At 48.5% G+C, this 27,265-nt stretch overlaps 2 protein-coding genes across 20 annotated transcripts in view; one reads left to right on the top strand and one right to left on the bottom strand.

Moving 5' to 3' along the window:
- The first annotated feature begins 6,491 nt into the window (after positions 1-6,491).
- On the top strand, positions 6,492-13,420 carry PNMA5 (PNMA family member 5). The gene is made up of 4 exons (XM_070066510.1): positions 6,492-6,619; positions 8,816-8,957; positions 9,936-10,001; positions 10,195-13,420. Exon 4 carries the CDS (start codon positions 10,292-10,294, stop codon positions 11,582-11,584), a length of 1,293 nt encoding a protein of 430 aa, XP_069922611.1. The 5' UTR covers positions 6,492-6,619; positions 8,816-8,957; positions 9,936-10,001; positions 10,195-10,291; the 3' UTR covers positions 11,585-13,420.
- Positions 13,421-19,742: 6,322 nt separating this feature from the next.
- The window catches only part of ZNF185 (zinc finger protein 185 with LIM domain), a 65,923-nt gene continuing 58,400 nt past the window's right edge, over positions 19,743-27,265 (bottom strand). For all 19 annotated transcript variants that reach the window (XM_070067411.1, XM_070067413.1, XM_070067417.1 and 16 more), the window contains 3 exons: positions 26,998-27,100; positions 22,053-22,151; positions 19,743-21,302 (listed from right to left, as the gene is read on the bottom strand). In XM_070067411.1, coding sequence (XP_069923512.1) covers positions 22,053-22,151; positions 26,998-27,100 — 202 coding nt within the window. In that variant the 3' untranslated portion in view covers positions 19,743-21,302. The remainder of the gene's footprint in view (positions 21,303-22,052; positions 22,152-26,997; positions 27,101-27,265) is intronic.

The following is a 27,265-nucleotide window of genomic DNA, read 5'->3' as shown; positions in this document are numbered from 1 at the left end:
CTTTACACCCTCGCGAATGCTTGTTATCTCTTGTCCTTCTGACACTGACCATCCTAGGAGGTGTGAGGCAATATCTCATTGTGGTTTTATTTTGTATTTCCCTAGTGATTAATAATATTGAGCATCTTTTCATAAAATATTGGCCATTTGTATGCCTTCTGTGGAAAATGTTTATTAAGTTCATTTGCACACATTTCAGACTGATTTATTTATTTATTTATCTATTTATTTATTTGAAAATCAGAGTTACAGACAGAGAGAAATAGATTTTCCATCTGCTGGTTCACTCCCCAAATGGTCACAACATCTGGGACAGGCCAAGCCAGGCCAAAGCCAGGAACCAGGAGCTTCATCTGTGTCTCCCACATGGATGAAGGGGCCCAAGGACATGGGCCATCTTCTGCTGCTTTCCAGGGCGCATTTAGCAGACAGCTGGATCACAAGTGGAGCAGCTGAGACATGAACTGGCACCCATATGGGATGCCAGCACTGCAGGCAGAGGCTTCACTCACTACACCACAGCCCAGGCCCACAAGACTTTAGTCTGTTTTGAACTGATTTCTGAGTATAATGTTAGAGAAGGGTCCAATATCTTTGTGTGTGTGTGAGTGTGTGTGTGTGTTTTGGTGCTTGGACATATGGTTTTTCCAACACTGTATATTGAAAAGTTTACCCTTTCCCCATTGTATATTCTTAATGCATTCTCTGAAAATTAGTTGATTGTCTGCTGTGGCCCGGGAGTGCAGTGGAGGATGGCCCAAGTCCTTGGGCCCTGCACCCTCATGGGAGACAAGGAGAAGCACCTGGCTCCTGGCTTCAGATCAGCGTGGTGCGCTGGCTGCAGTGTACGGGCCACAGCGGCCACTGGGGGGTGAACCAACGGAAAAAGGAAGACCTTTCTCTCTGTTTCTCTCTCTCTTTCTCACTGTCCACTCTGCCTGTCAAAACAAAATTAGTTGATTGTATATGCTACCATATGATCCAGAAAGCCCCCTTCCAAGGAAATAAAATAACTCTGTCTAACAGATATCTGGACTCCCATGTTCGTTGCAACATTATTCACCATATGAAACTTAGATGCCCATCAACAGATTAACGGATAAGAAAAGTATCATAGGGACCAGCGCCATGGCTCACTTGGTTAATCCTTCACCTGTGGCACCGGCATCTCATATGGACGCCGGGTTCTAGTCCCGGTTACTCCTCTTCCAGTCCAGCTCTCTGCTGTGGCCCTGGAAGACAGTGGAGGATGGTCCAAGTGCTTGGGCCCTGCACCCGCATGGGAGACCAGGAGGAAGCACCTGGCTCCTGGCTTCGGATCGGCACAGTGCCGGCAGTGGCGGCCATTTGGGGAGTGAACCAACGGAAGGAAGACCTTTCTCTCTGTCTCTCTCACTGTCTGTAACTCTACCTGTTAAATAAATAAATAAAAATCTAAAAACAAAGAAAAGTGTTATATATACATATATATTTGAATATTATTAAGCCATTAAAAATTAGGAAACCCTGGGGCCGGCGCTGTGGCATAGTGGGTAAAGCCACCACCTGCAGTGCTGGCATCCCATATGGGCACCAGTTCGAGTCCCGGCTGCTCCACTTCCAATCCAGCTCTCTGCTATGGCCTGGGAAAGCAGCAGAAGATTTCCCAAGTGCTTGGACCCCTGCACTGCTGTGAGGGAACTGGAAGAAGCTCCTGGCTCCTAGCTTCAGATTGGCACAGCTCTGGTTGTTGCTGCCATTTGGGGAGTGAACTAGTGGAAGACCTCTCTCTCTCTCTCTGCCTCTCCTCTCTCTGTGTAACTCTGCTTTTCAAATAAATGAATAAATCTTAAAGCAAATTAGGAAGCCCTGACAATGGTTATAACATGTATGAACTTTGAGAATATTATGTTAAGTGAAATAAACCAGACACAGAAAGACAAATACTGAATTATCTTGGTTGTATGTGGAGTCTAATTTTTTAAAAAGTCAAATTCATTTTAGCAGGGACTAGAATGATGTTTATCAACGGCTTGGAGTTGGTGAAGGGAAGGGAGAAATATGGGCCAAAGGGCATGTAACATGGATAGCTTCTGGAAACCTGATGTACAGCATGATAGCTATAGTTAATAATAATGTACTGTGTACTTGAGGTCTGTAAGAGTGTCTAGTGTCTTCCAAAAAATGTTAACTAGGTGAGAGGACAGATACGCTAATAAGCTTGATTGTGATTTTGGTGTTACAATATATGCATACATTGAAGCATTATGTTTTGGGGCCAGCACTGTGGCGTAACAGATAGAGCTGCCACCTGCAGTGCTGGCATCCCATATGGGCGCTGGTTCGAGTCCCGGCTGCTCCACCTCTGATCCAGCTCTCTGCTATGGCCTGGGAAAGCAGTGGAAGATGGCCCAAGTCCTTGGGCCCCTGCATCTGTGTGGGAGACCCGGAAGAAGCTCCTGGCTCCTGGCTTCAGATCAGCACAGCTCTGGCCAGTGGTTCACTGAGGAGTGAACTAGTGGATGGAAGACCTCACCCTCTGTCTCTCTGTCTCTCTGTCTCTCTGTCTCTCTCTCTCTTTCTCTCTCTGTCTCTCCTCTCTGTGTGTAACTCTGACCTTCAAATAAATAAATCTTAAAAAACCATCATGTTGTATGCACAATAAGTATATGAAATGTTAATTTATTAATCATATCTCAACAAAACTTGGGTAAGGGAACAAATCAAAACTGAATGAAGAGAAATTTTATTTGAAAGGCTTATTGCAACCGAAGCAGGATTGGAATGCGAGTGAGAGGTGCAGCAATATGGAGAACACTCTATGAGGTCCACAGGCATCTCAAGGATTAGAGAAGAAGGGGTTTCCTCTTAAAGGTGGGAGTAAATGAGCCTAGAAAGAACCTGGTGTGATAATGTGGGGTGATCAAGTAGTAGATGAAAGAATTTTTTACCTGTAACCAGTCTACTCTTAAAAGGAGCTCTTAAATTATTCAAAACAATTGAAAGGGAGGAATCCTCCCAAACTCCTTCTATGAGGCCAGCATCACCTTAATTTTCAAACCTGTGAAATATACAACAATGAAAAAGAACTATAGACCAATATCCCTGATTAACAAGGATGCAAAAATCCTCAACAAAATATTAGCTAATAAAATCCAACAACACATCAGAAAGATCATTCACCTAGACCAAGTGCAATTTATCCCTGGTATGCAGGGATGGTTCAACATTCACAAATCAGTAACACACAATTAATTAATCACATTAAGAAACTGAAGAATAAAAGCTATATGATTATGTCAATGGATGCAGGAAATGCATTTGATAAAATACAACATTCTTTCATGAAAAAAACCCTACACAGATTGGATATAGAAGGAACAAACTTCAACAAAATATATGACAAACCAACAGCCTGCATTATATTGGATGGGGAAAAGCTGGAAGTATTTCCACTAAAATTTTGAACCAGACAAGGATGCACTTTCATCATTATTACTCAACATAGTCCTGGAGACTAGAAATCTGTTGAAGGACAGCCAGATTCCTAGGCTTCCTGGAACGCTGTATTCTGCCACAATTTATACTCACATTTGACTTCATGGTCAAACCAGAAGTTTCTAGGGTTGTTATGGGTATATAGAAATATGGGGGGGGGGGAGGCTGGCACTGTGGCATAGTAGTTTGAGCTGCCACCTGCCGCTCTGGCATCCCATATAGGTGCTGGTTCGAGTCCTGGATGTGCTACTTCTGATCCAGTTCCTTGATAATGTGCCTGGAAAATCAGCAAAGATGGCCCAAGTCCCTGGGTCCCTGCACCCATGTGGTAGACCCGGTAGAATCTCCTGGCTTTGGCCTGGCCCAGCCAAGGTCATTGTGGTCATTTGGGAAGTAAACCAGTGAGTGGAAGATTTCTCTCTCTGTAATTCTGACTTTTTAATAAATAATTTTAAAAAAAAAAGAAAGAAATATTGGGAAAGGACCCTTTTAACTTAAAAAAAAAAACTGTGGGGATAAAAAGAAAACGCTTTCAGTCCGAGGCTTATCTGCCAGCCTGGTTATAATAAAAAAATCTGGAGTCAGATAAGTATGTGATAGAGCCCAGATGCTGCTGTTCATCAGCAGTGTGACTGGACAGATTTTTTTCACCATATAGATTTGTCATCACTTTCCTTATCTCTATAATAAACTTATTGGGAGTAATCAATGAGACAATGAATATAAAATCCTAGCAAAGTATGTAGCCTCAAATGTGTATTCAACAAATCACAGCTATTGAGGTGCTTATTGCTGTCAGGATCCAGCGTGTCACTAGGTTGTGCTGGCTTGTCTTCCCAAGCTACAAGAAATAATCAGCTTAAATTCAATATGTATTAAACCCTTTGTATTGCTTAAAGAAGGTTGCTCTTGGAAATACATTCCCAAGTTATCACAGAGAATATTAAAGATTTATATGAAATTTTAAGTTTTGACCTCCTCAAATTGTTTTTAGGTACCCAATGATCCTATGAGTTATAAAGTATTTATGTCTTAAATTCTTTTTGATTAGATAATACATTCCCCACATTTCAAAAACAAAAATCTTACTCTTACTCTTGCCCCCAACTACACTGATTTTCCTTCCTGCCTTCCAGTCCCAGCACAGGGAAACCACTTTTATTAATTCAAAAACATTTTTTGCATTTTGGTATTTATGTAAATACAAGAAATTTGAATATTTTTCCTTTCTTAAGATAACTATTCAATAAACTGTGTTAGGCATCTTTTAAAAAAGAAAAAGAAGAAGAGACTGTGAAGTGTGATTGCTAGCTCAGGGCTTCGGAAAAGGAAGAGAAGCTACATGAAGTTGTCCAACAAGTGTCTTGTTCCTACTTAGCAGTGGAAACAAATAGTTCATTCAGCTAATCATTTATGAGGCAAAGAACAGGAATTTGGGGGATGTCAGGGCTTGCTTTGTGATAGGTCAACAAAGGAGGTATCTGCTACGTGCTATTCAAGTCATATGAGGGAGCAGCATTCTTTGCAGGAGGCTTTTTGCCACAACACAAAAGGCTGAGGGGTTTCTTAACCTTCTGGGTGGTCCGGGTTTACAGGGTTCAGGTAAAATGCACCATGATCTCCTCCTCATCCCTCAGCAACTTTTTGTTTTTAAGGAAAGACTAGGGAGGAGCCAAGTCTAGCAGTGAGAAGTAGAATGAAGTACAGAGGTGCTCAGGACAGCTCTGCTCACAGCCTGTATGAGACTGGGCAGCTGGTGGTGTCATCCAGAGGGTGCTGTGGACTGCTGTAAGGAGAGCCGTCTGGTCTGTGACCACGTGGCAGCGCCAAGTAATCATTTTCTCCAGTAAGGAGAAGGAAATTAATTTAAGAGATAGTCCAAAGTATGTTCTTGTTAAGTACGCAGTATAGGGGTCTGGGTTACAGTGTCATGTCTCACCTAGGAAAAATTTTCAATTAAAGGAGAATAATGCAATATTTGTATGTATCTTACTTGGTGACATTTAGTTTTAAAAGTTTTCTGCTTTTCACATTTTCATTAAAATATGATTTTAAAAAAGGCCTGTTATTCGTACCAAATACAGCAAAACTTACGTTCTGTCAGCTTACAACTTCTGGCTCTGGTAATCTCAGAGCAGTGCTACACAAAGCATGGGCAGGGAACTGCAATAGCCGCTAGAGTTTTGGTACTTTTGCAGACTCTGAGCTCTGCCAAGACCTCCTGACTCACAACTTGAACCGCTACTATCACCTGCTCTGGGAAATGTGTGTGCACTTTGTAAACTGCTACCAGTGTCCCACCAGTGCCCTTTGCTGGGACAGGACTTTAGGGTCCCCAGTAGCCCCAAGGAAAACAGCTAAGTCTTCCCTCTGTGGAAGAAACCTGCTTTGGGAAAGAAAAGAGAGAAGTTTCGGTACCTCGTGGGTAATTCTCATGCAATCACGAGAATAATGAGAGAATGAAATCTTGATAGTTTCCTGTATCTCAATGAGCCTTGAAAATTGCATGCATTTGTAAAATGAAGGTAGTAGCTGTATTTTTTATTTTTTGCCGTCCCCTAGGACACAGTGGATAAAAATTAACAAGGACAGAGACGTTTGGTTAGTTAGTAGGTACCGAGCTTGTAGTTTGCACCTGGACCTATACTTTGCACATAGCCCTGTGTGCATAGCTTGGAATACACAAACAGGAGGAGCCACTGGTGAAAGTCAGAGCCAGTCCCAGTCCAATGGGTGAGAGACACCTATCATAGTAGCCGCAATGGTTGCTGGGACTGATGTGACAGGTGGTGGTCCTGTCGGCCTCTATTGAGCACGTACAAGCTGGACTGTGAGCAACTCTGCAACGCAACAGTTCTCAGTATGGTTTGAATTCTCTGTTCCCCCTCCAGTCATGACTCAGAGGAGAAACGTGCGGTGGACAGGGCACAACCCCTTTATTGCAGGAGTGGGGTGGAGGTGGAGATGGGGGTGGGCGTGGCCGTAGACGTTGCCGGGATGCATCTGCGAGTGGGCGGTGCTGAAGACCGTTGCTTACCCGACAATTTCTTTCCCGCCACAAACTCGCGGCTCATTCCGTACAGTGGCGGCGGCAGAGTGGCCACGCTGCACGGGCGCTGTGGCCTGGAGGCATTCCCAGAAGGTAAGGAGCTGGGTTTGGGCACAAAAGGGAACCAAGGTTACAACAGATTCCCTCCAATGATCCTGGTTGACCTCCATGAGGTCCCAGGGGCCAGTGGCCTTAGATTCCCCTGGAAGCAGAATCCTAGGGGTCCCTGATATTTCCAGTTATCATGAGTGGCCTCAGAACTTTAGGAGGGCCCATTCTACCCCAAACCTGCCCAGACGTAGCAGTAAGGACAACTGGTTCTGGCCCTTATCCTTGAGGGAAAGTGGCTTTGGCCATTCCTGTTCTAGCCTCTAGCTACCTCTGCTGACTAGATGTGTCCCTGCTCAGAGTAGTGGAAAGGGTGTGTGAGGTTAGGAGTGAATGGGACAGCCTGATGGGTACAGGAGGTTAAAGATAATGAGGTGGGGGAAAGGAGTACAGGGAAATGGAAGTGAGGAACTTGGGTGGGTGCAGGACGTGCACATGAATGGCGGAGTGTATGACACTCGGATGGACACAGAGTTTGGCGGTTCAGTGGCTCTTGGTGAAAGTGGCTTTTGGCGCCAGAAATGGCGCTTGCGCAAGACGCAGTTTGCCGGTTCAGTGGATCTTCAGAGGTTGGCTTTTGGCGCCAGGAATGGCGCTTGCGTGGACGCAGAGTTTGGCGCCAGAGGTGGGGCTTACGTGGACGCAGAGTTAGACGGCAGGGGTGGGGCTTGCGTGGACGCAGAGTGTTGCGCCGGGGTGGGACTTGCGTGGACGCAGAGTTTGACGGCAGGGGTGGGGCTTGCGTGGACGCAGAGTGTTGCGCCGGGGTGGGGCTTGCGTGGACGCAGAGTTTGACGGCAGAGGTGGGACTTGCATGGACGTAGAGTGTTGCACCAGAGATGGAACTTGCGTGGACGCAGAGTTTGACGGCAGGGGTGGGGCTTGCGTGGACGCAGAGTTTGGCACCAGAGGTGGGGCTTACGTGGACGCAGAGTTAGACGGCAGGGGTGGGGCTTGCGTGGACGCAGAGTGTTGCGCCGGGGTGGGACTTGCGTGGACGCAGAGTTTGACGGCAGGGGTGGGGCTTGCGTGGACGCAGAGTGTTGCGCCGGGGTGGGACTTGCGTGGACGCAGAGTTTGGCGCCAGAGGTGGGGCTTGCGTGGACGCAGAGTTTGACGGCAGGGGTGGAGCTTGTGTGGACGCAGAGTGTTGCGCCGGGGTGGGGCTTGCGTGGACGCAGAGTTTGACGGCAGAGGTGGGACTTGCATGGACGTAGAGTGTTGCACCAGAGATGGAACTTGCGTGGACGCAGAGTTTGACGGCAGGGGTGGGGCTTGCGTGGACGCAGATTAGACGGCAGGGGTGGGGCTTGCGTGGACGCAGATTAGACGGCAGAGGTGGGGCTTGCGTGGACGCAGAGTTTGACGGCAGAGGTGGGACTTGCATGGACGTAGAGTGTTGCACCAGAGATGGAGCTTGCATGGACGCAGAGTGTTGCGCCGGGGTGGGACTTGTGTGGACGCAGAGTTTGGCGCCAGAGGTGGGGCTTACGTGGACGCAGAGTTAGACGGCAGGGGTGGGGCTTGCATGGACGCAGAGTGTTGCGCCGGGGTGGGACTTGCGTGGACGCAGAGTTTGGCGCCAGAGGTGGGGCTTACGTGGACGCAGAGTTAGACGGCAGGGGTGGGGCTTGCGTGGACGCAGAGTGTTGCGCCGGGGTGGGACTTGCGTGGACGCAGAGTTTGACGGCAGGGGTGGGGCTTGCGTGGACACAGAGTGTTGCGCCGGGGTGGGGCTTGCGTGGACGCAGAGTTTGACGGCAGAGGTGGGACTTGCATGGACGTAGAGTGTTGCACCAGAGATGGAACTTGCGTGGACGCAGAGTTTGACGGCAGGGGTGGGGCTTGCGTGGACGCAGAGTTTGGCACCAGAGGTGGGGCTTACGTGGACGCAGAGTTAGACGGCAGGGGTGGGGCTTGCGTGGACGCAGAGTTTGGTGCAAGGAGTGGGGCTTGCGTGGACGCAGTTACATGGCAGGCGTGAGGCTTAGGTGGATGCAGAGCTTGGCCTTGGGGGTGTGGCTTGAGTGGAGGTGGGATTTGGGGCTTGGTGGGTGGGATTTTTCCCTGGGGGTGGAGCAGCAGTTTCTTGTATTCGTGAGCAGATTCAAAATTGGCACATCCTGAGCAGGGCATTTGGGACGTAACCACAGTGAAATACCTCTGCCTTGCTTTGGACAGATCCAGTGAAGGGATCCTGATCCATCTAACCTGGTTCGGGAACTGCCTGACAGGACAGAGCTGGAGAGCAAGCTGAGTGCCTGATTACATCAGAATCACAAACTCTACACGGCCAGTGGAATCCACACTGCCAAGTCGTCAAGTAAGTTATTTTGGAAGGTGAGCCTCTGTGACCCTGGCAAAGGACAAGGGGACAAAGGCTGCCTTCCAGGATCCACACACTCTGCAGGGTAGGGCCACACCTAGGGTGACAGTTGTCTGTTTCCTGCAGCGGGACAGTGGGAACCCTTCGTTGGGTCCCTTTTCTGCCCCTAATTCTAGCTGCTACACAATATGAAACCTTAAGCACTTGTTTTTTCAGCACTCAGTCCTTGCTGCTCACCTCACCCCCATCTCCCCTTCACTCTCCCAGCTCCCTTGCTGCTAGGACATTTCCATTGGCTGGAGGATAGTGACATCACCTGTTGCTCTTCAAGTGCCTTCACCTTACCACATGACACAGCCCTGTGCTAGAAACCCATGGTCCATGCTGTTCTCAGTAAGCATAGTAACACTGTAGTTTCTGCACCTACCATTCTCAGATTGCACAGAGCTCTGGCCACCTTTGTCTTCTGTGGGACATTTTCTGAGAAAGAGAACAGCTCCCAGTCTCCTGCCAGCCTTTACCCCAGCAAAGAGATTTCCAGGTCATCTAGACCCACACAAATCCTCTTCTGACAGGCAGCCTTTTTTTTTTTTTTTACAAGCAGAGTTAGACAGTGAAAGAGACAGAGAGAAAGGTCTTCCTTTCTGTTGGTTAACCCCCCAAATGGCTGCTAAAACCGGCGCACTGCACCAATCCAAAGCCAGAAGCCAGGTGCTTCCTCCTGGTCTCCCATGCGGGTGCAGGGCTCAAGCACTTGAGCCATCCTCAACTGCCTTCCCGGGCCACAGCAGAGAGCTGGATTGGAAAAGGAGCGACCGGGACAGAATCCGACGCCCTGACCTGGACTAGAATCCGGGGTGTCGGCACCACAGGCAGAGGATTAGCCAAGTGAGCCACGGCACCGGCCACAGGCAGCCTTTGTCAGTGTCCCTAGGCATCAGTCCCTGCCTGCTGACAATGGCCTTTGTCCCACAGGCACCTGCAGCACCTACACGCAGCAGAGTTCCCAGACTTCTGAGGAGGAACCCACAGCAGGAGGAGGTCAGTAGGGAGGAGTAATGTAGGGGAGTTTTGGCTGGAGAGACCCTCCACACTGTCCCCTCTTCAAAGTGGTTATAAGAGCCCTGAGAAACAAGAACTACTCTGGGTAAGGGGAGGAAGGGGCAGAGGAAGGGCTCTAGGTGGTAGGTGGAGGGTGGGCATTAACAATGTTCTCATCCAATTTGCATTTCAGACTGTGGAAACCTGTGGCACTTCTGCCTTCCCACTTGACGTTGGCTCAGAATCCTTTGAGTCCTGGTAAAACCCAGAGCCCACATAGTGTGGGAGTAATGGCTGTGAGGCTGTTAGAGGATTGGTGCAAGGGCATGGATATGGACCCCAGGAAGGCCCTGTTGATTGTGGGCATCCCTGTGGAGTGCAATGAGGCTGAAATCCGAGAGACTGTGAAGGCAGGACTGTATCCCCTGAGTGCATATAGGGTGCAGGGCATACTGTTCAGGAGGGAAGACAATGCTAAGGCAGTATTCATCGAATTGATTGACACCATCAATTATGCTACCATACCCAGTCAGATTCCGGGACAAGGGGGCACATGGGAAGTGGTGGTCCATCCCCGCAACTCAGATGATGAGTTTCTCAGTAGGCTCAATTGTTTCCTGAAAGATGAGGGACGGAGAATGATAGATGTAGCCCAAACCTTGGGATATAGCAGCTTCCCCTTGGAGGGCATGGGGCCGAAGCCTTTGGCCCAAGTCCAAGAACCAGTTTTGCAGCCCCTGAAAGAAAGCATGTGGTACAGAAAGCTGAAAGTATTTTCGGGAAGCACTTTGCCAGGCCCAGGTGAAGAGAGCTTTGACACCTGGCTGGAGCAGGTCACTGAGATGATGCAGATGTGGCAGGTGTCAGAGGAGGAAAAGAGGCGGCGCTTGCTGGAGAGCCTCCGGGACCCTGCACTGTCAATCATGCGAGTGTTCCGGGACAGCAATGACTCTATGACTGTAGAGCAGTGTCTGGAGGCCCTGAAGCAGATCTTTGGGAGTAATGAAGACTTTAGATTCGCCCAGTTTCGGTTTCTTCAGACCTATCAGATGGTTGGGGAGAAGTTTTCAGCCTTTTTGCTGCGCTTAGAGCCACTGCTGCAGAAAGCAGTGCAGCATAGCCCTGTGTCGATGCAGAGCACAGACATGATCCGTCTCAAACACATCCTAGATCAGGGCAAGATGAACATTGGCCTGCGAGGCAAGCTGGAGCTCCTAGATCAGCAAGAGTGTCCTCCCACTTTCATGGAGTTAATGAAGCTTATTCGAGATGATGAGTGGGAGACCACCATGGTGGTGACAAAGGAGAAGCAGAAGCAAGGAGAAAGGGGCAGCAGGGCTTCTGGCAGACAGGCAGAAGCAGATTTAAGTACCCCTGTGTCTCTGGTCACCACACTGACAAGGTCTTTTAGTCAGAAGGGCACTCAAACCATGCAGGAAGAGGCTACCCCATTGCTAAAACGAAGGCGGCTGCGTCGCTGCCAAAGAACAGGGAAAGTAGGCCATAAGCAGATGCCACAGGATGCAGTAAGGGAGTCGGGAAACGAGTCGGGGGCTGGGGCCATGAGCCATCCCGAGCCCTAGGAAGCATAGGCTCAGACCCAGGCACTCCTTCCCATAGCAGGCAGAAGACACATATTACAAAAGGGAAGGGGGAACCTAGGAAAACAACAGAGGACCTCAGTGAGGCAGAGGGACAGGGTAGCCAGACCCAAGCTGAGACCCCTCATCTTCTAACATTTGATACAGACTGCACCAACCAAGACCCAACAGTGTGCAGCTCAGGGAGTACCATGAACAGGGCTCCCAGTGGTGGGACAGGTGAGCAGGAAGCAAGCACACTCAGCAGTTGGGGCAACCAACTTTATGGTAGGGACAGCAGTGATGAAGAAGTTGAAGTGCGTACACGTAGGGACTCTGGCCTGCAGCTTGCTCCAGTTGCTTGGTCACCCTCAAAAATCTACCCAGTGGGCTATGAGCTATGGGTGGTCAATGAACCCCAGGCTACATGGGCCCCAGATGAGCCTGCCCTGGAGCTGCCCCCACCAGAAGCTGGTGTTGGTGAGGAAGAGTTGCAAGGTAGAGAGTTAAGGCCTCGGAGGGGAGCCCGCAGGGTACAGCCTGTCTTAAGGATGGTCTACACTGCTCTAGGGGAGCCCCAGGAAGGCAGCACCCTTGAGACTCTGCGCAAGTAGCAGCTGCAAGTCAAAAGGCTTGTAGCATGGGCATCAGTGGGTATGCAGGGAAACTTCTGTTATAGGGGAGGGGGAGGAAGGAGAAGAGGAGGAAAAAGGACTCTGGCGGGGGGAGGGGAGGAGTGTTATTTTGTTCAGCTTTATTTGCACAGGGCCATTGGAGGCTTGCAGAGAGGAGACAGGGAGAACCCAGGCCTGGAATGGTGAGCCAAAACTCAGAGGCTGGCAGGCAACACCACAGCCTGACAACTCAGGCGGCCAGTTTGGAAATGCCCCTGAGGGCCTAGCACCTGAAGACCTCAGCCACCCTCCCGGGCCTGGGAGACACAGGGTGGGGTGGGGGGAGACCATATCAAGGGTGCCAGCTGCCTGGGGCTCCCCAGGGGGCCCCCGACCCATTCACCACCCCCAGGGCAGGCTGCTCCCTGTCCTGGGGAGCCCACCCTTACTTGTGTAGGCCCCGTAGTGACCCACGTGTCAAGTCAGCATCCCTTGCCGCACCGACCACCGTTCTGTGCAGGCCAGGAGGTGTGTGTGTGCCCAGGCTGGAGGTCCTGGCCTGTGCGGCCTGTGCCAAGGCCCTGCCCATCCCCATCGCGTGTGGTGAGCCCCGCCTCTGCTTTCTCGCTGCAGACGTAAGCCACTGCCGCTTGTTCTTGCAGAGTGTGTGTGTGTGTGTGTGTGTGTGCACTTACCTGAGCAGCTCCTCCCCAGAGACCCCGAGCCCAGTCCCAGGAGGCAGCAGGAAAGACAGCCGAGGGCGCAGCCAACCGATGCTCCCACTGTGATGGTGACCGCGATGGTGGGGAGAGGAGGAAGAACTGAACCGGCGATGGACTGGGGGCTGCGTGAGGCTCCACAGGGACTGTGCTCTGATGTTGCCCCCCGAGTTAGTTGTGACTCAGTTTCCCAGCCTGATGTGACATTCCCTGTAGTGTTTCCTGTGTCCCTTGACTTCCCGTGTGGGCCATGGGCAGGACCATGCCTAGCTGGTCAGGGGACCCCTGCAGTGACTGCGTCTTGTCCTGGCGAGGGGCAGATCCTGGGGCCCTCGGGTCGGAAGAACAAGACGGGAGGCCTCCGGTGTGCAGGGCAAATGAGGAACCCTGGAGGAGGGAGGCCCAGGACCCATGGCCTCCAGTGGCTGTCAGGAGTTGCCCTCTGTCATCGCCCCTTCTCTTCAATGGCTGCAGTGTTTCTGTTCAATAAAGCTTGTTTAATGTTCCAGCTGTCTTCCCTCTGCTGTGGGTGTCTCAGGGGGCGGTGGGCTGGGATGAGTGGACAACAGTGGCCACGTTAGCACTGGGGTACGTGCTGGGCAGCATCTGTGCCTCAGGGGCTGTGGGGTCCTCTGAGCTGGATGCAGCCTGGTGACTGCATGCTAGTGAGCGTGGGTACGGGCTGGTTCCATTCCAGGTGCCCTCGGGGTGCCCCAAGGAATCACTGGGTTAGCTGTTAATGGGTGAGCAAGGCACAGCAGGCAGGATCTGAGGCCTGGCATTCCTGGCAGTACTTTGAAGGGCTCAGGGCAACCACACCGGTCAGAAAAGCTTCATGTAGAAATCAAGGCTGGCAGACAGTCAATGATGTGCCCCAAAAGGGCCCAGGCACGAGGTCAGGTGCCCCTGCCATGGGAGGATTGGGGAGGAAGGACCGGGAGAGTCGCTGTCCTTTTTGAGTCCTGACTAGGAGGGTACCCCCTCTATACCCTCTATCCTGGCATCAGATGTTGGGCTGTGAGTGGGAGGTTGCAGATGGGCGTGGGGAGAGCAATGCTTACCCGGGACACCTGAACACTGGCTGGAGGGGCAGGAGTTTCCAGGGAGTGTCTTGTGGGTCACAGAGAAGAGCCCGGAACCAACCATCTTTAACCTTCCTGAGATTTCTGTGACCCTGCAGGCTTCTAGGGCCAGTCTCAAGATGCAGGTGTGTTTTTTATATATATTTATTTATTTTAAGGCAGAGTTAGAGAGATCCTCCATCTGCTGGTTCACTCCTCAAATGGTCTCAATGGCTAGATCTGGGGCAGATCTGAATCCAGGAGCCAGGAGCTTCTTCTGGATCTCCCATGTGGATGCAGGGACCCAAGCACTTGAGTAATCTGCTGCTTTCCCAGGCACATTAGCAGGGAGCTGGATCAGAAGTGGAGCAATTTGGAGTTGAACTGGCGCCCATATGGAATGCCAGCACTGTAGGTGGCAGCTTTGCCTGCTCGGCCACACTGCTGGTCCCCTCAATATGCAGTTTAACTGTTAATAAAAGCCTTGGGAGATGATGACTCTGGATTGGGCTCCTCCCTGCAGGAGTGGAGCAATTCCATTGACCTGAAAGTGGAGTGGCCTTCAGGGCTCCCTCTGGGCCCACAGGCATCCTCCAGACATTTTCAGGAACAGAGCCTCCGACCACTCCCATGGTACAGATGGCACAACCAGTCTGCAAAGCAGGTGAAGAGCCAGGCCCAGGTACTTGGCTCTGCCTGAGCAGCCTGCAGCGCTCCCCTGCCCCCCAGCACCTGGGCGGCCCATCCAACCGATAGGAGCTACAGACAGTAGGGCTGCGGGATGGAGGAGTACTAGGAGACAGTTTGCCCACAGGCAATGGGGATGTCAGTGTGTAGTAGTGAGTAGCAAGTCAAACGGGCCGTGCCTGCTCCTCCTTTGCTTAGCCTTGGCCCGTATTGCAGGTGCTTTGGGGTGTATCCCTTCAGGGCACCCTGCAGGAACATGGTGGCCACCAGTTGTTTGTGCTCTCCCTGCCTTTTCAGGAAAAGCACTATCCACAACATGTCTACCCCATGAGTCTCAGCAGAGCCATAGTGACTGGTGACTCCAAAATCCTTCCAGAATTTGGAGGCAGGAGCACAAGAAAGGGATTAAGAGAGGGGCTGATTGTTGCCAGAGCCTGCAGGTCTCATTGTCTCTCCCTGTTGAGAGTGTGCCTGTGTGTGCTGTGGTACCTGAGCAGGTGTGAGTGTGTGAGTGTTGCATAGGAACGTGTGTGCACGTGTGTGGGACCACGCATATTAGTATGAGTGTGTGAGTACAGCTGTGCGAGTGTGGGAGTGTGTCATAGAATGTATGTGAGCTTGTGTGTCACTGTGGGTGTGAGTGGGTGTACGATGAGCGTGGGTGGATGTGAGGGAGTGGGGCGGGCAGCTGAATGGGTGTACACACGTGAGAGGCTCACTTGGTGGGATCGCAGTCGCTGAAGGGGTGTCACGAGGAGGTCGGGAAGGAGGCAGCCAGTGGAACAGGCCTCTTCCTCCCCACCCCGGAGCAGGGGGACCTCCGGTCTTCCCCAGATGCTGGGCTCTGCGTGGGGCCCTGTCTTCTTCAACCCTGCCCGGGGCCCGTTCTCATCTGCAAAGCTCCTGCCTTACACTGTGTTCGACTACACGGCCCTCCACACGTACTGTGCGTGGGGCCGTGTGTGGCCTGGGACCACCAAGGGTCTCCCCTGGGCTCCCAGGGGCTGAGCTGTGTCTGACAGCGAGGCAGCTCCCTGGGACTGGAGAAGAAAGGTAGAGGAGCCCCTCAGGACCCAACTCTGGGACAGAAGCCAAGGTGAGAGGACCCAGAGGGTCCCCTTACCCAGCCTGTCCCCTGACCCTGGTGGACTGAAGTCTACTTTCTGGGTTTGTCCCTTGGCCTTCATTTGATAGCCATTTCTAGGTATGATGCTTAATTGAAAATAAACACAGTGTATGCTCATCTACCACCTTATGTCATCATGCAGGTGGACAAGAATAAGGCTAAGCTAGGGACAAGGCTGGGACTACCTGTACTTTTCCCACCAGCTCTAATCCTCAGTGGCCTTTCTGGGATCTTGGCCTCCACATGCTCCCAATTCTTGGAGCATGGGTGTGGGACGTTTATTTGCCACAGAGATGAAAATGTCCTGTGGCCATCACTTTGCAAGTCCACATGGCAGAGGAGACCTGGGTAGTCTGGATCAGGACAGGCCACGGGAATCAGCTCTGCTCCTGTGAGAGACAGGAGCATAGCCTAGCCAGAGACTCCCGGAGACCACCCCATTCCCAGCCCTCAATACTCACCACAGGGCAATGTGAACTCTCTTCTCTTACCTTTTCCTTTGCCTGCTCAAATAGAATCACCACTCCAGGCCCCTGTTTCTGTCACCTCAGAGTGGGCGGGACAAGGACCAAAGCCCAGGAATTTGCCAGCTACTTCCTAGGCCTGGGAATGTTGCTTAAACTGTTTAGTTTGTGTACTTTGTCATGACAGTCCTTGCAAATGAATATAGCCCTCCTTCTCCATAAGAGGAAAGACTCAGGGGGGCGGTGCTGTGGCACAGTGGGTAAAGCTGCAACCTGCAGTGCTGGCATCCCATATGGACGTAGGTTCGAGTCCCAGCTGCTCCACTTCCAATCCAGCTCTCTGCTATGGCCTGGGAAAGCAGTAGAAGATGGCCCAAGTCCTTGGGCCCCTGTACCTGTGTGGGAGACCCAGAAGAAGCTTCTGGATCTTCTCTCTCTCTTTCTCTCTGCTTCTCCTTCTCTCTCTGTGTAACTCTTTCAAATAAATAAATAAAATATTTTTTTAAAAAAGAGGTAAGATTCAGGAATGTTTTCCTTATTTACCTATGATGAATACATACATGGACCCACAAAATTCCCATTTATATTCGTCAGAGCAGAACCAAGAGGAAATGACATTTAGATACATAAAGATTGACAGACAGTGAGACAGACAGATTATGGGAAATCAGCACAGGCTATTTTGGAGACTAACAAGTCCAATTAAATGGCATTTTCAAGTTAGGGAAAGGTTTCTTTTAGGTCTTTCAGCCATGCATTAAGATTCCTAGAAACAGCTAATTAGGAGCTGCTACCATAGTCCTTGTCTCCTCAATTAGTAAAAGCTCCTCTTTCTCAGTTGCACTCGAGATAATAGCTGATGTCAGGCAAAGAAAGTAGCTGTGGAACCAAGTTCAATGACCCCCAAGTTCTCTGCTCAGTGGCAGAAGTCCTCTGAGTGTCACATCTTCTATCTTTGGATAATCCTTTTTTGTCTCTGGATTGGATCAAAAGTTGGATGCTTGGATAGTGTGCAGCTTTTATTTTTAGATTATATAAAACTTGGAAACATGGTTCACTTGATAGGAAAAATGACAATTTAACAGGATCCAGGCTGCCTTCATGAGCAAGATGATGTTGTACATCTAGAGGAGTGAGTTCTGGTGTACATCAGGGAAACCTTGAGCAGAGTCCTTGAGATGTGTATTCATGATTATTAACAAGGAAGGGTGAAAGGAACCATGAGTGTTTAAATGGAAGAACTGTTATCCAGGAGAGAATCAAAGTAGCAGTTTCATTTATTTTAGGGGCTGGCATTTAGGAGAGAGATTAGAGGCCACCAGGGGCAACAATCAAAGGCAAACAGGTTTAACCAAATTGAATTCATTTTCTGAAACAGGCTGTCCACAGACAGAATGGGTTTTTAAGGGACTGAGTTCCTGGTCATTGGAAGTGTGCAATAATGATTAGGTTTCCCATGTCTGTGATGATAATGAAGGTAAGGAAGGACCCAAAACACTACAATAGTCTTCATTAAGATTTGATGAGGAGCCTTTGCTGTGGTGTGGCAGGTGAGGCTGCCACCTGCAGTGCCGGCATCCCATATGGGCACCTGTTCAAGTCCTGGCTGCTCCACTTCTGATTCAGCTCTCTGCTGTGGCCTGGGCAGGCAGTGGAAGATGGACCAAGTCCTTGGGCCCCTGCACCCACATGAGAGACCCAGAGGAAGCTCCTGGCTCCTGGCTTCGGATCAGCTCGGCTCTGGCCATTGCAGTCATTTGGGGAGTAAACCAGCAGATGGAAAACTCTCTCTCTCTCTCTCTCTCTCTCTCTCTCTCTGGCTCTACCTCGCTCTGTAACTCTTTCAAATAAATAAAATAAATCTTTTAAAAAAGATTTGATGAGTCTAGTTTATGCCAGTGTGTCCTATAGTGTCTCCCACCACTCTCCAAGCCCAGACCAAGTGTGCTGCCTGCAAGTCATGGTGACGAAAGCCATGCACATGCTGAAAGGTGATGGCACAGGGGAAGGCACCATCCATTTCGAGCAGAAGGGAACACATAACAGGACTGGCTGAAGGCCTGCAAGGATTCTGTGTGCATCAGTTTGGAGATAATACACAAGGCTGTACCAGTGCAGGTTCTCACTTTAATCTTCTTTCCAAAAAACATGCTGGTGGCAGCGGGAGGCAAAGGACGAATAGAAGCATGTGGGTGACCTGGGCAATGTGATTACTGGCAGCAATGGTGTGGCTTATGTGTTAACTGATCTCACTCTCGGGAGACATGCCCATCAGTGGCTGCACTGGTGGCCCATGAGAAAGATGACTTGGACAAAGGTGGAAATAAAGTACAAAGTCCAGAAATGCTGAAGTTGTTTGACTTGTAGTGTAATTGGAATATTCCCTACCATCTGATGTGAGTTCTAGTAACTCATCTGTTAGCATGATAGTTGTAGAAACCTAATTTGATGAATATTAAACACTGTAATCTTAAAGTATAATTGTGGGGCCAGTGCACTTAAGCCACCCCCTGAAACATCAGTGTTCAAGTCCTGAGTCCCATCCGTTCTGCTTCCGATCCAATTCCCTGCTAATGGCCTGGGAAAGCAACAGAAAATGGCCCAAGTGCTTGGGCCCCTGCAACCCACATGAGAGACCCAGATGAAGCTCCTGGCTCCTGGTTTCCACCTGGCCCAGACCCTGCCATTGTGGCCATCTGGGAAGCGAATCAGTGGATGGAAACCACCCCCTTCTCTTTGCTTTTCAAATAAATAAATCTTTAACAACAAAAAAAGTATAATGTGAACTTCTTCAGCCTCTCTAAATATCTGTAATGAAAACTGATTAATAATCCGTTGGAAGATTTGTATGGTTTTATAAGACTCATATTCAATTAAAATACCTGTTTAAGGAGCCAGCAATGCCAGCATCCCATATGGATGCCAGTTTGAGACCTGGCTGCTCCACTTCCCATCCAGTTCCCTGTCGATGTGCCTGGGAAAGTAGCAAAAGATGGCCCAAGTTCTTGGGGCCCTGTGCCCATGTGGGAGACCCAGAAGCAGCTCCAGGCTCCTGGCTTCAGCCTGGCCCAACCCTGGCAGTTGCAGCGATTTGGGGGTAAGCCAACTGATGGAAGATATCTCCCTCTGTGTATGTGTGTCTCTCTCTGTCTCTGTCTCTCCTCTCTGTAATTCTGCCTTTCAAATAAATAAAAAATAAATCTTTAAAGTCTGTTTGAATGGTCTGTGTGCTTTCTCAGAATTACATATGAGTATTAAACTTATTTTCTGAATTCAATTTTCATTCAACCCTGTGAATAAACACCGCATATGGTGCTTTAAAAAGATCTGATGAGTCCAGAATCCATATTTCCTGTGCATACAGTTTCTAGATCTTGCTATTAAGTATGTATTTTCTTTTGTAGAGAATGGCTTTAATAGGAGCAAAGAAGTTTCACAGCTGAATACACCAAGCTATTATACTTTAAAAAAGGAAACGTCAATACTGATATGTATAATATCTTAACATTTATTATAACTGTGCACATTAATGTGGGTTAAGCAAGTATGATTAGAAACACCAAGCAATTAAAAAGGAGCAAAAATAATGCAACCATTGCTCTTCCTCAAGTCTGCTGAAACCTGAGCCCTTTTAGACACGTAAGAGGCTGTTTTGGATTAAAATCAATACTGATCTTCCAAGCTTTCTTACAATATTTTGCATGTTGGTTCTAAAAATCACTTAAAGGCAGATTATAGCTGTAAGATGGAGAAAGCAGCCTATCTTGGGTCTCTTTCTACATTGCAGTTCACCATGTGGGCCTGCATTGGAGCCTCATGTGCAGCATCTCTCGACAAAGAAATGACTTTTCTTTAACTCATTCATTCAATACTTATGTTTTAGTGCCAAATACCATGTTGGGCTAGACTTAGGGAATCCAGGCACACATTCAGTGTGGGTTCATGAAAGAGGATGCCTGGGGGAGGCCTGATCGGGCAGTATTACCTGTCAGGATTTAGGTATCCTCTGCACAGTGCTTGGCACACACCAAGCACAGAATCAGTGCTTGCTGTTGTGATTACTGCTCCAGGAGAGAACATGGGCTCTGAAGAGAGACAGCGATGGTTCTGTGCAAGGCATGAGCACCTCTCTGAGCCTCAGCATCCTCATCTGGATTGTTATGAGGATTAAAGGCATCCCTCTGTGATAATGTCTGGGATGGGATAAGGCTTCAAGAAATGGTACTTGCTTTTCTCCCTTCTTAATCTTTCAGGTACCTATATACCTTAAAACTTACTTGAGAAGATTTCTGAATAAAGCTCAGGGAGTAGGAATTCAGGATTAAAGGTATTGATCTGCTATCAAGAGTCAAACAGGAGATATCCCTTTGGTCAGTAGCCTCCTAAATTTATATCCAATCAAATGTAAATCTAGTTGTTCAAACTTCCCAATACATAGCCATACATCTGCAGGAAAAACTCAAATATGGTTAAAGGTGGGTAGGAGGAGGCCAATAAAATCCACCATATAACTCAATCAAAAGCAACTACTCTTTAAAAGTGTATGGAAATTTTAAAAATATACATATAGCAATATATATAAATATTATATATATATTGCAATAGACAAGACAAACATTAGACTAGGCCAATCCCTAGTATTTAATGCCTACAATTTACCCACCAGGGATTGTCAACTTATCCCTCAGAAGCATCAAGGGAGTCAGAACACACTGAACCCCTTCCTTTTGCCTATGCCTAACTTTTCAGGACACCTAAACTCACTAGAATGTCAATCTGTCTTAGAGAAACCAAGATGGAATTCCTGTTCCATCTTTTTTGATCAAACCTGAAATGAGACTGTGAATGTAAAGTGCTTTCTAAGCTAGAAAAAGGTACACACACGAGTAATGATTGTCAGTAAGATATGATACTGGACATAAGCTAGGGTAAAATTTATGAAGACATAAAATGGAGGGAGGAAGTGCAGAAAGAGGAATCAGCAACTTGGGGCAACTAGGGACAGCTAAACTTGTCCGGGAGTCATCAGCTTCTGATCAACCTGGAGGAGCTGCAAGAAAACAGGAAATGCTGTGAAACCACAAACACGCATCCAACCCAGCCATGGGTCACAACCACACACCTTGGGGTGGGTGACTGCCCAGTGGATCTTCTGAAGAGAAGGTGATCAGCATGTAGCAAGCGGAGAGTCTCTTCTTCACCCATTCCCATTGCTTCAAGGAAATACCCTGCTCTTGGGCAGACCCTGGGGGCAGTCCCCCTGGGTGTTGGCATGCCAACCTGTCTTCAGTACTTTTGAAAACATGTCCTAGAGGTTTGTTTTACTGAAGGTCTGAGTTCCAAGTCTTGCTTCAAGTCCTGATCTGAAGCTATGTGCGCAACAGTGGAGGTGGTCCAAAGACAGTAGCAGATAGCCTTAGATCTCAACCTGAAGACCTTGGATAAAGTCAGGAGTAGACCCTAAACCAACTAGCTGATTCCCCAGACCCTTTCTCTTTCTAAGTCTTTAATTCCTTGTCACAAAATGGGGCTACCCATAGAGACCTGACCAGCATCACTAGGCAGCTGGAGGGCTCAGCAGAGGCGCTAGGTGGAAGGTGCTTCTTGGGTGGAAGAAGCTATGATTTCTGCAACTTTACAGTGTCCCTGGCTGGGGAGGAGGTCTGTTCATGCCACCCAAGACTCCAAAGTATCAACAGGTATAGGGTATGAGACTTGAACAGCAAAGCTGAAACCGAGGCACATTTCTCCTCCCTAATGAGTCTCTTGGCTGCTTACCCACTGGGGTTAGAGCACCTACCTAGAAGAGCTTCTCATAACATTTCCCACAGTGAATGGTGTCACGGTGAATGAAGATCTGATCCAAGAAGTCACCCATCGGTTTGCTGCAAACTCCACACTGAGAAAGAAAGCAAGTTGGAGGTCAACATACAAATGAAAGCAACAGGGGCTGGAATTGTGGTATAATGGATTAAGCCATCCCCTGCAATGCCAGCATCCCATATTTGTGCCAGTTCAAGTCCCAGCTGCTAAACTTCCAATCTAGCTCCCTGCTGATGGCTTGGGAAAGAAGTGGAAAATGGCACAGGTCCTTGGGCCCCTACACACACATCAAAGACTCAGATGAAGCTCCTGACTCCTGGATTTGGTATGGCCAGCACTGGCCATTGCAGCCATTTGGGGAGAAAACCAGCAGATGGAAGATCTTTCTATCTCTCCCTTTCTTTCTTTCTAACTCTGCCTTCCAAATAATTAAAATAAACCTTTACCAAAAAAAAAATGGAAGCACCAATGGTGAGTGAATAAATTAAGAAGGTGTGCAGGCACATGCCATGAGCTGATGACACATCCTGGACCTTCCAAGTAAACTACCAAAAAAACAGCAAAAAAGGAATTAAAACCTAAACTTATAATTCAGATGAAATAAGCACACTTTAAAACTTCACAGAAACTAGCTGGCAAGATAACCAGGTAGTAGTTAAGAACACAGGTTTTTGAATGCAGCCTGGGATTGAGCTGTGACTCTACTACTTATTAGCTGGGTAAGCATGGGCACACTACTGAAACTCCCCCAGCTTCTGTTTTCTCATGTATAAACTGGGCATGCTAGCAGGTCAAAAATCTCAAGGTTATTATGAGGATTCAGTGACATGTCCATGTAGAGCACTCAGCAAGGCACCAGGTACAAAGTAAGTGGCTCAATAAATGTTGGCAGTCACTCTAGTTATAGAAAACATTCATTATTACTTTTAAGGTCCAAAGGAAGGTAATATGAAAGTTCTACTAGGGGCCGGCACTGTGGTGCAGTAGGTTTATCCTCTACCTGTGGCACCAGCATCCCATATGGGTGCCAGTTCTAGTCCTGACTGCTGTCTTCTGATCCAGCTCTCTGCTATGGCCTGGGAAAGCAGTGGAGGATGGCGCAGGTCCTTGGGCCCCTGCACACACATGGGAGACCTGGAAGAAACTCCTGGCTACTGGCTTCGGATCGGCGCAGCTTCAGCTGTTGTGGCCATTTGGGGAGTGAACCAACAGAAGGAAGACCTTTCTCCCTGTCTCTCCCTCTCACTGTCTGTAACTTTACCTCTCAAATAAAAATAAATAAAATCTTTAAAAAAAAAAGTCCTACTAAAGGGAAGGATATTTTAGCAATCCAGCTCCTCCAACCTCAGAACTCTTACACCTGTCTCTTCAGGAATGCCAGCAGTGGACACCCCCATACACACACACACACACACACACACACACACACACCCAGCACTGGAGGCATGAACAATGTGGCCTGCAAACAGTCTTGGATAAGAGGAGCACATGAGCCCCTGTGTGTCTGGATCTCCAGCCCTCTCTGAGTGACAGGCTGAGCCTTCAGGCTTTGGGCTTTCATGGGGTGCCAAGAAGGCTGGAGAATGGCTGCTAGGCTCCACTGTGTCCCTTCTGGTCATTCTTGCCAGGTACCTTTCCATGGCAAGCTGCCTGGCTATTCCTCCTTTGCAATTCCTTTCTCCAGACAGTGTTTTTAAAAAATGTTTATTCATTTTTTAATGAATTTAAAAGGCAGAGCAAGTTGAGTGAGAAAGAGAGATGGGGTGGGTGGGGGGAGGAAGAGCTTCCATCTGCTGGTTTACTCTCCACATGCCCTCAACACTCAGGGCTGGGCCAGGCTGAAGCCAGGAACCAGGAACTCAACCCAGGTCTCCTACTTGGTGACAGGGACCCAATTATTTGAGTTATCACCTGCTGCCTCCCAGGGTGCAACTAGCAGTAAGGCACTCCAATATGGGCTGCAGCATTCTAAGCGGCACCTTAACCCACTACACTATGATACCCAACCCTCCTGGCACTTTTGTTTCTTACTGTAAATTAATGAGCTCTCCAACTCATGTACCATGTTTCTATCACGTAAGTTATTGTGAACCAAGACTTGAACTTGCACTTTGCTGACTGACCCATTTACAGTCACTTCTGGGTGCACAAAAATAAAAATATGGGCTTGAAAAGTATTTCACTTAGTGGAGAACAGGGACCCCAAAGGGTTTCTATGATGCTGCAGCCATGGATATTTTCTCTTTTTTCCTAAGATGATTGAAGACACAGTTTATACAGATGCCCTGGAGCAATGTGGTGGCCTTTCCTGGGAAGCAGCAGAGCGTAGCTGAGATACCACTGGTTTTGATGTCACAATCTTGGATGGACACCCTTGCTTCTGCAACAGCTCCAACTTTCTCATGTGAGCCCCAATAAGGCAAGTTTAAAATTCCCAACTCTGCAGCCTCCTATTTCCACATGTATAGATAGATGGGAGATCTGCCATGAGTAGGCAACAGCTCCCTTTGCCCAGCATCCAGAAAACAACCCCATGTATCCCTTCACCCCTGACTGTAGACTCCCTCACAAAGTCTTCCCAGGGCTACTGCCTGCTCTGAATGCACCCTCCCCAGATGCTTTGTAATGTGAGACCAGATGCACTTAGAGTAGCTTAGGTCTCAGGTGCCCCTCCTGCTGCTCAGTGTTTCATAGGAGTGCTCTGTAATTAAGGGTATAACTCAAAGTCTCCAAAAGATTCTAGGGCTTTTCATGGAAATCTAATCAGAAGAAAAGTGTTCTCTGTTACAGCACCTGTCATATCTTTAAGGAAAGAATATATCCTACTTGGAGTCCACAAATACAACTGGCCCTCAAATGAGTCCCTCTTGCCCCTGCTTTTTTTTTAAAAAAAAATATTTCTTTGAAAGGCAGAGTTAGAGAAGAGAATATAAGAACAGAGAGAGAGATCTTCCATCTGTGGTTCGCTCCCCAAATGTCTGTAACAGTTGAGACTGGGCCAGGCTGAAGTCAGAAGCAGGTGGTGGCTTATGCACTGCATCACAACACTGGCCCCAACCCTTTCCCCCCTTCTCATCACAGTGTTCTGCTGCTCTCTATGCCATCCCCTGTTGTCTCTCCCCTGCACTCTGCTGCACTCTCACTCCATCAAACTCACCTGGAAAGTTTCCACCATGGCAAATGCAAGTCTCTCTGCTTCACTCCCAGCCCAGACAAAGTCTGGGGAATAGCACACACCCCTGTTGCCCAGTCTCAGTAGGAATGCATGAGCATTCACACAAAGTGGGAACTGCACAGCTTTCATTTTCCTCTGCTCCACCCACATTCCCACTCTCCTCTCACTTATACTGACCAAGAAAACAGAAGCAGCTACTGAAGAAATTCTTCATTCTTTACCACCCAACCTGGAACCTTCACTGTATGTGATGCATACACTCAGCACTCCCCATCCCTGCCACATGTAAACCAGTACCCACATGTCTCCTACTTAAGGCCACTGTACTGTTTACCATTAGCCTTTCTCCTGCACCATCAATTTGCTCTCCGCTGTATTGTTCCCATCAGCATAAACAAGTGTTATAGCATCTCCTCCCCACTCCCTGCTTATTATGCTCTCCTAGAAGATCATCCAGACTTGCTCACTCCATTTCCACATGTCCCAGTATCTTGAGTCCACTCCAGCCAGGCTTTGGTCCCCATCACTCCACCAAGACAGTGTTTACTGAAAACAGGGACCACGATGCTGCAAAATTCAGTGGTCCATTCCCCATCTTCATCCTATTTATGTCTTGGCAACCTCAGGATGGTCACAGGGTGACCACTGCAGCCTTCTTAAGAAATCATGTCACTTGGCTTCTGCAGCATTACATTCTCCATTACTTCTCAGCCTCCTTTGTAGACTCCTCCTGCCATTCCCAACCTCAAAATGCTAGAAAGGACATAGGGTTTATTCTTAGCCCTCCTCTCCAAACACTCACACCCTAGATGAACTCATCTGCTCCCACAGCTTGGGAAAAATGTATATCCAGAGGAATCCCAGGCCTGGTCTTCCCCTGGGACGTCAAACTTACATGCATCTGGCCATGTGATCTCCACACTTGGCTCTCCCCAAGGCATTCTTTAGCTGTCTACACTTTCACTCTTGAAAACATGCCCAAATCTGCTCCCTTTCAGTTCCTTTCATGGCACTGAACAGCATCAGCATTCTTCCAGTTAATGGCTTAAGCCTCAAACCTTGGGATCTCCTATGATTCCACTCATTCTCTCATAATGTCAGCATTATTTTATATAAAAAAATCACCCAGCCACCATTTTGCCAACACTGCTGCCAATTCCTTAATCAAGTGACCATTTTCTGTAGTTTGATCTACCACAACAGCCTCCTCACGGGTGTCCCCCACTCCAGTCTCTCCTTATTAAGGGACTTTTTAATAAGCATGAATTGAATCTTGCTACTCTCCTATGCTCTAATAGGTTCCTATTCTTACTAACCCTCTGTAGTTTCCAGCTGCATTTACAGTAAAATCCAAGCTCTGTGTCCTCCAAAAGCTACATGATGATGTACCCCCAGCTATCTCTGAACTTATCTCCTACCAGCCATCTCCTCAATAAGGCCATTCCAGTCATGCAAAGTACAATAGTCTATGATTCTGCCTCGACCGTGTGCACTTGCTGGCCCTCAACTGGAACAGTCTTTCCCCAGAAAACAGCTTTTCTCTCCCTTGTGCTACTAAGCACATGGAATCACCAATGTTTATTCCCTCCCTTGAACTTGGGAATGCATTCAGCTCTCAGAACCGCGAAGCCTCTGCGATCATGCACAATTATATATGGAGACCAAGTCTTTTCCACAGTCTCCGAATCCCTGAGCCTGCTGAGCTCTGCAGCATGAGGTTCTAAGCAGGACTGACTTTGTTCCTTACCTTAAAACAGTATTCGTGGCAGCAGATGCCAAGATGTTCTAAGGTGATCTTTGGACAGTCTCGGATCTCACAGCTGCAGTAAGTACAGATCCCTCCAGATGTTCTGCAAAATGAAAACCAAGAACCCAACGGTCAGGCAGACAGATTTCTGCTATGATGCAGCCAGAGTTAGTTTTGCTGTCAGATCCCCAGTCTGCCATGTTTCTTGTAGTGTACAACTGGCAGCAGAGATTTTTTAAAAGATTTATTTTACTTATTTAAAAGACAG

Source organism: Oryctolagus cuniculus, chromosome X (assembly GCF_964237555.1).
Source record: "Oryctolagus cuniculus chromosome X, mOryCun1.1, whole genome shotgun sequence".
NCBI classification, from domain to species: Eukaryota; Metazoa; Chordata; class Mammalia; order Lagomorpha; family Leporidae; genus Oryctolagus; species Oryctolagus cuniculus.
This window is presented reverse-complemented; position numbering and strand designations above follow the sequence as displayed.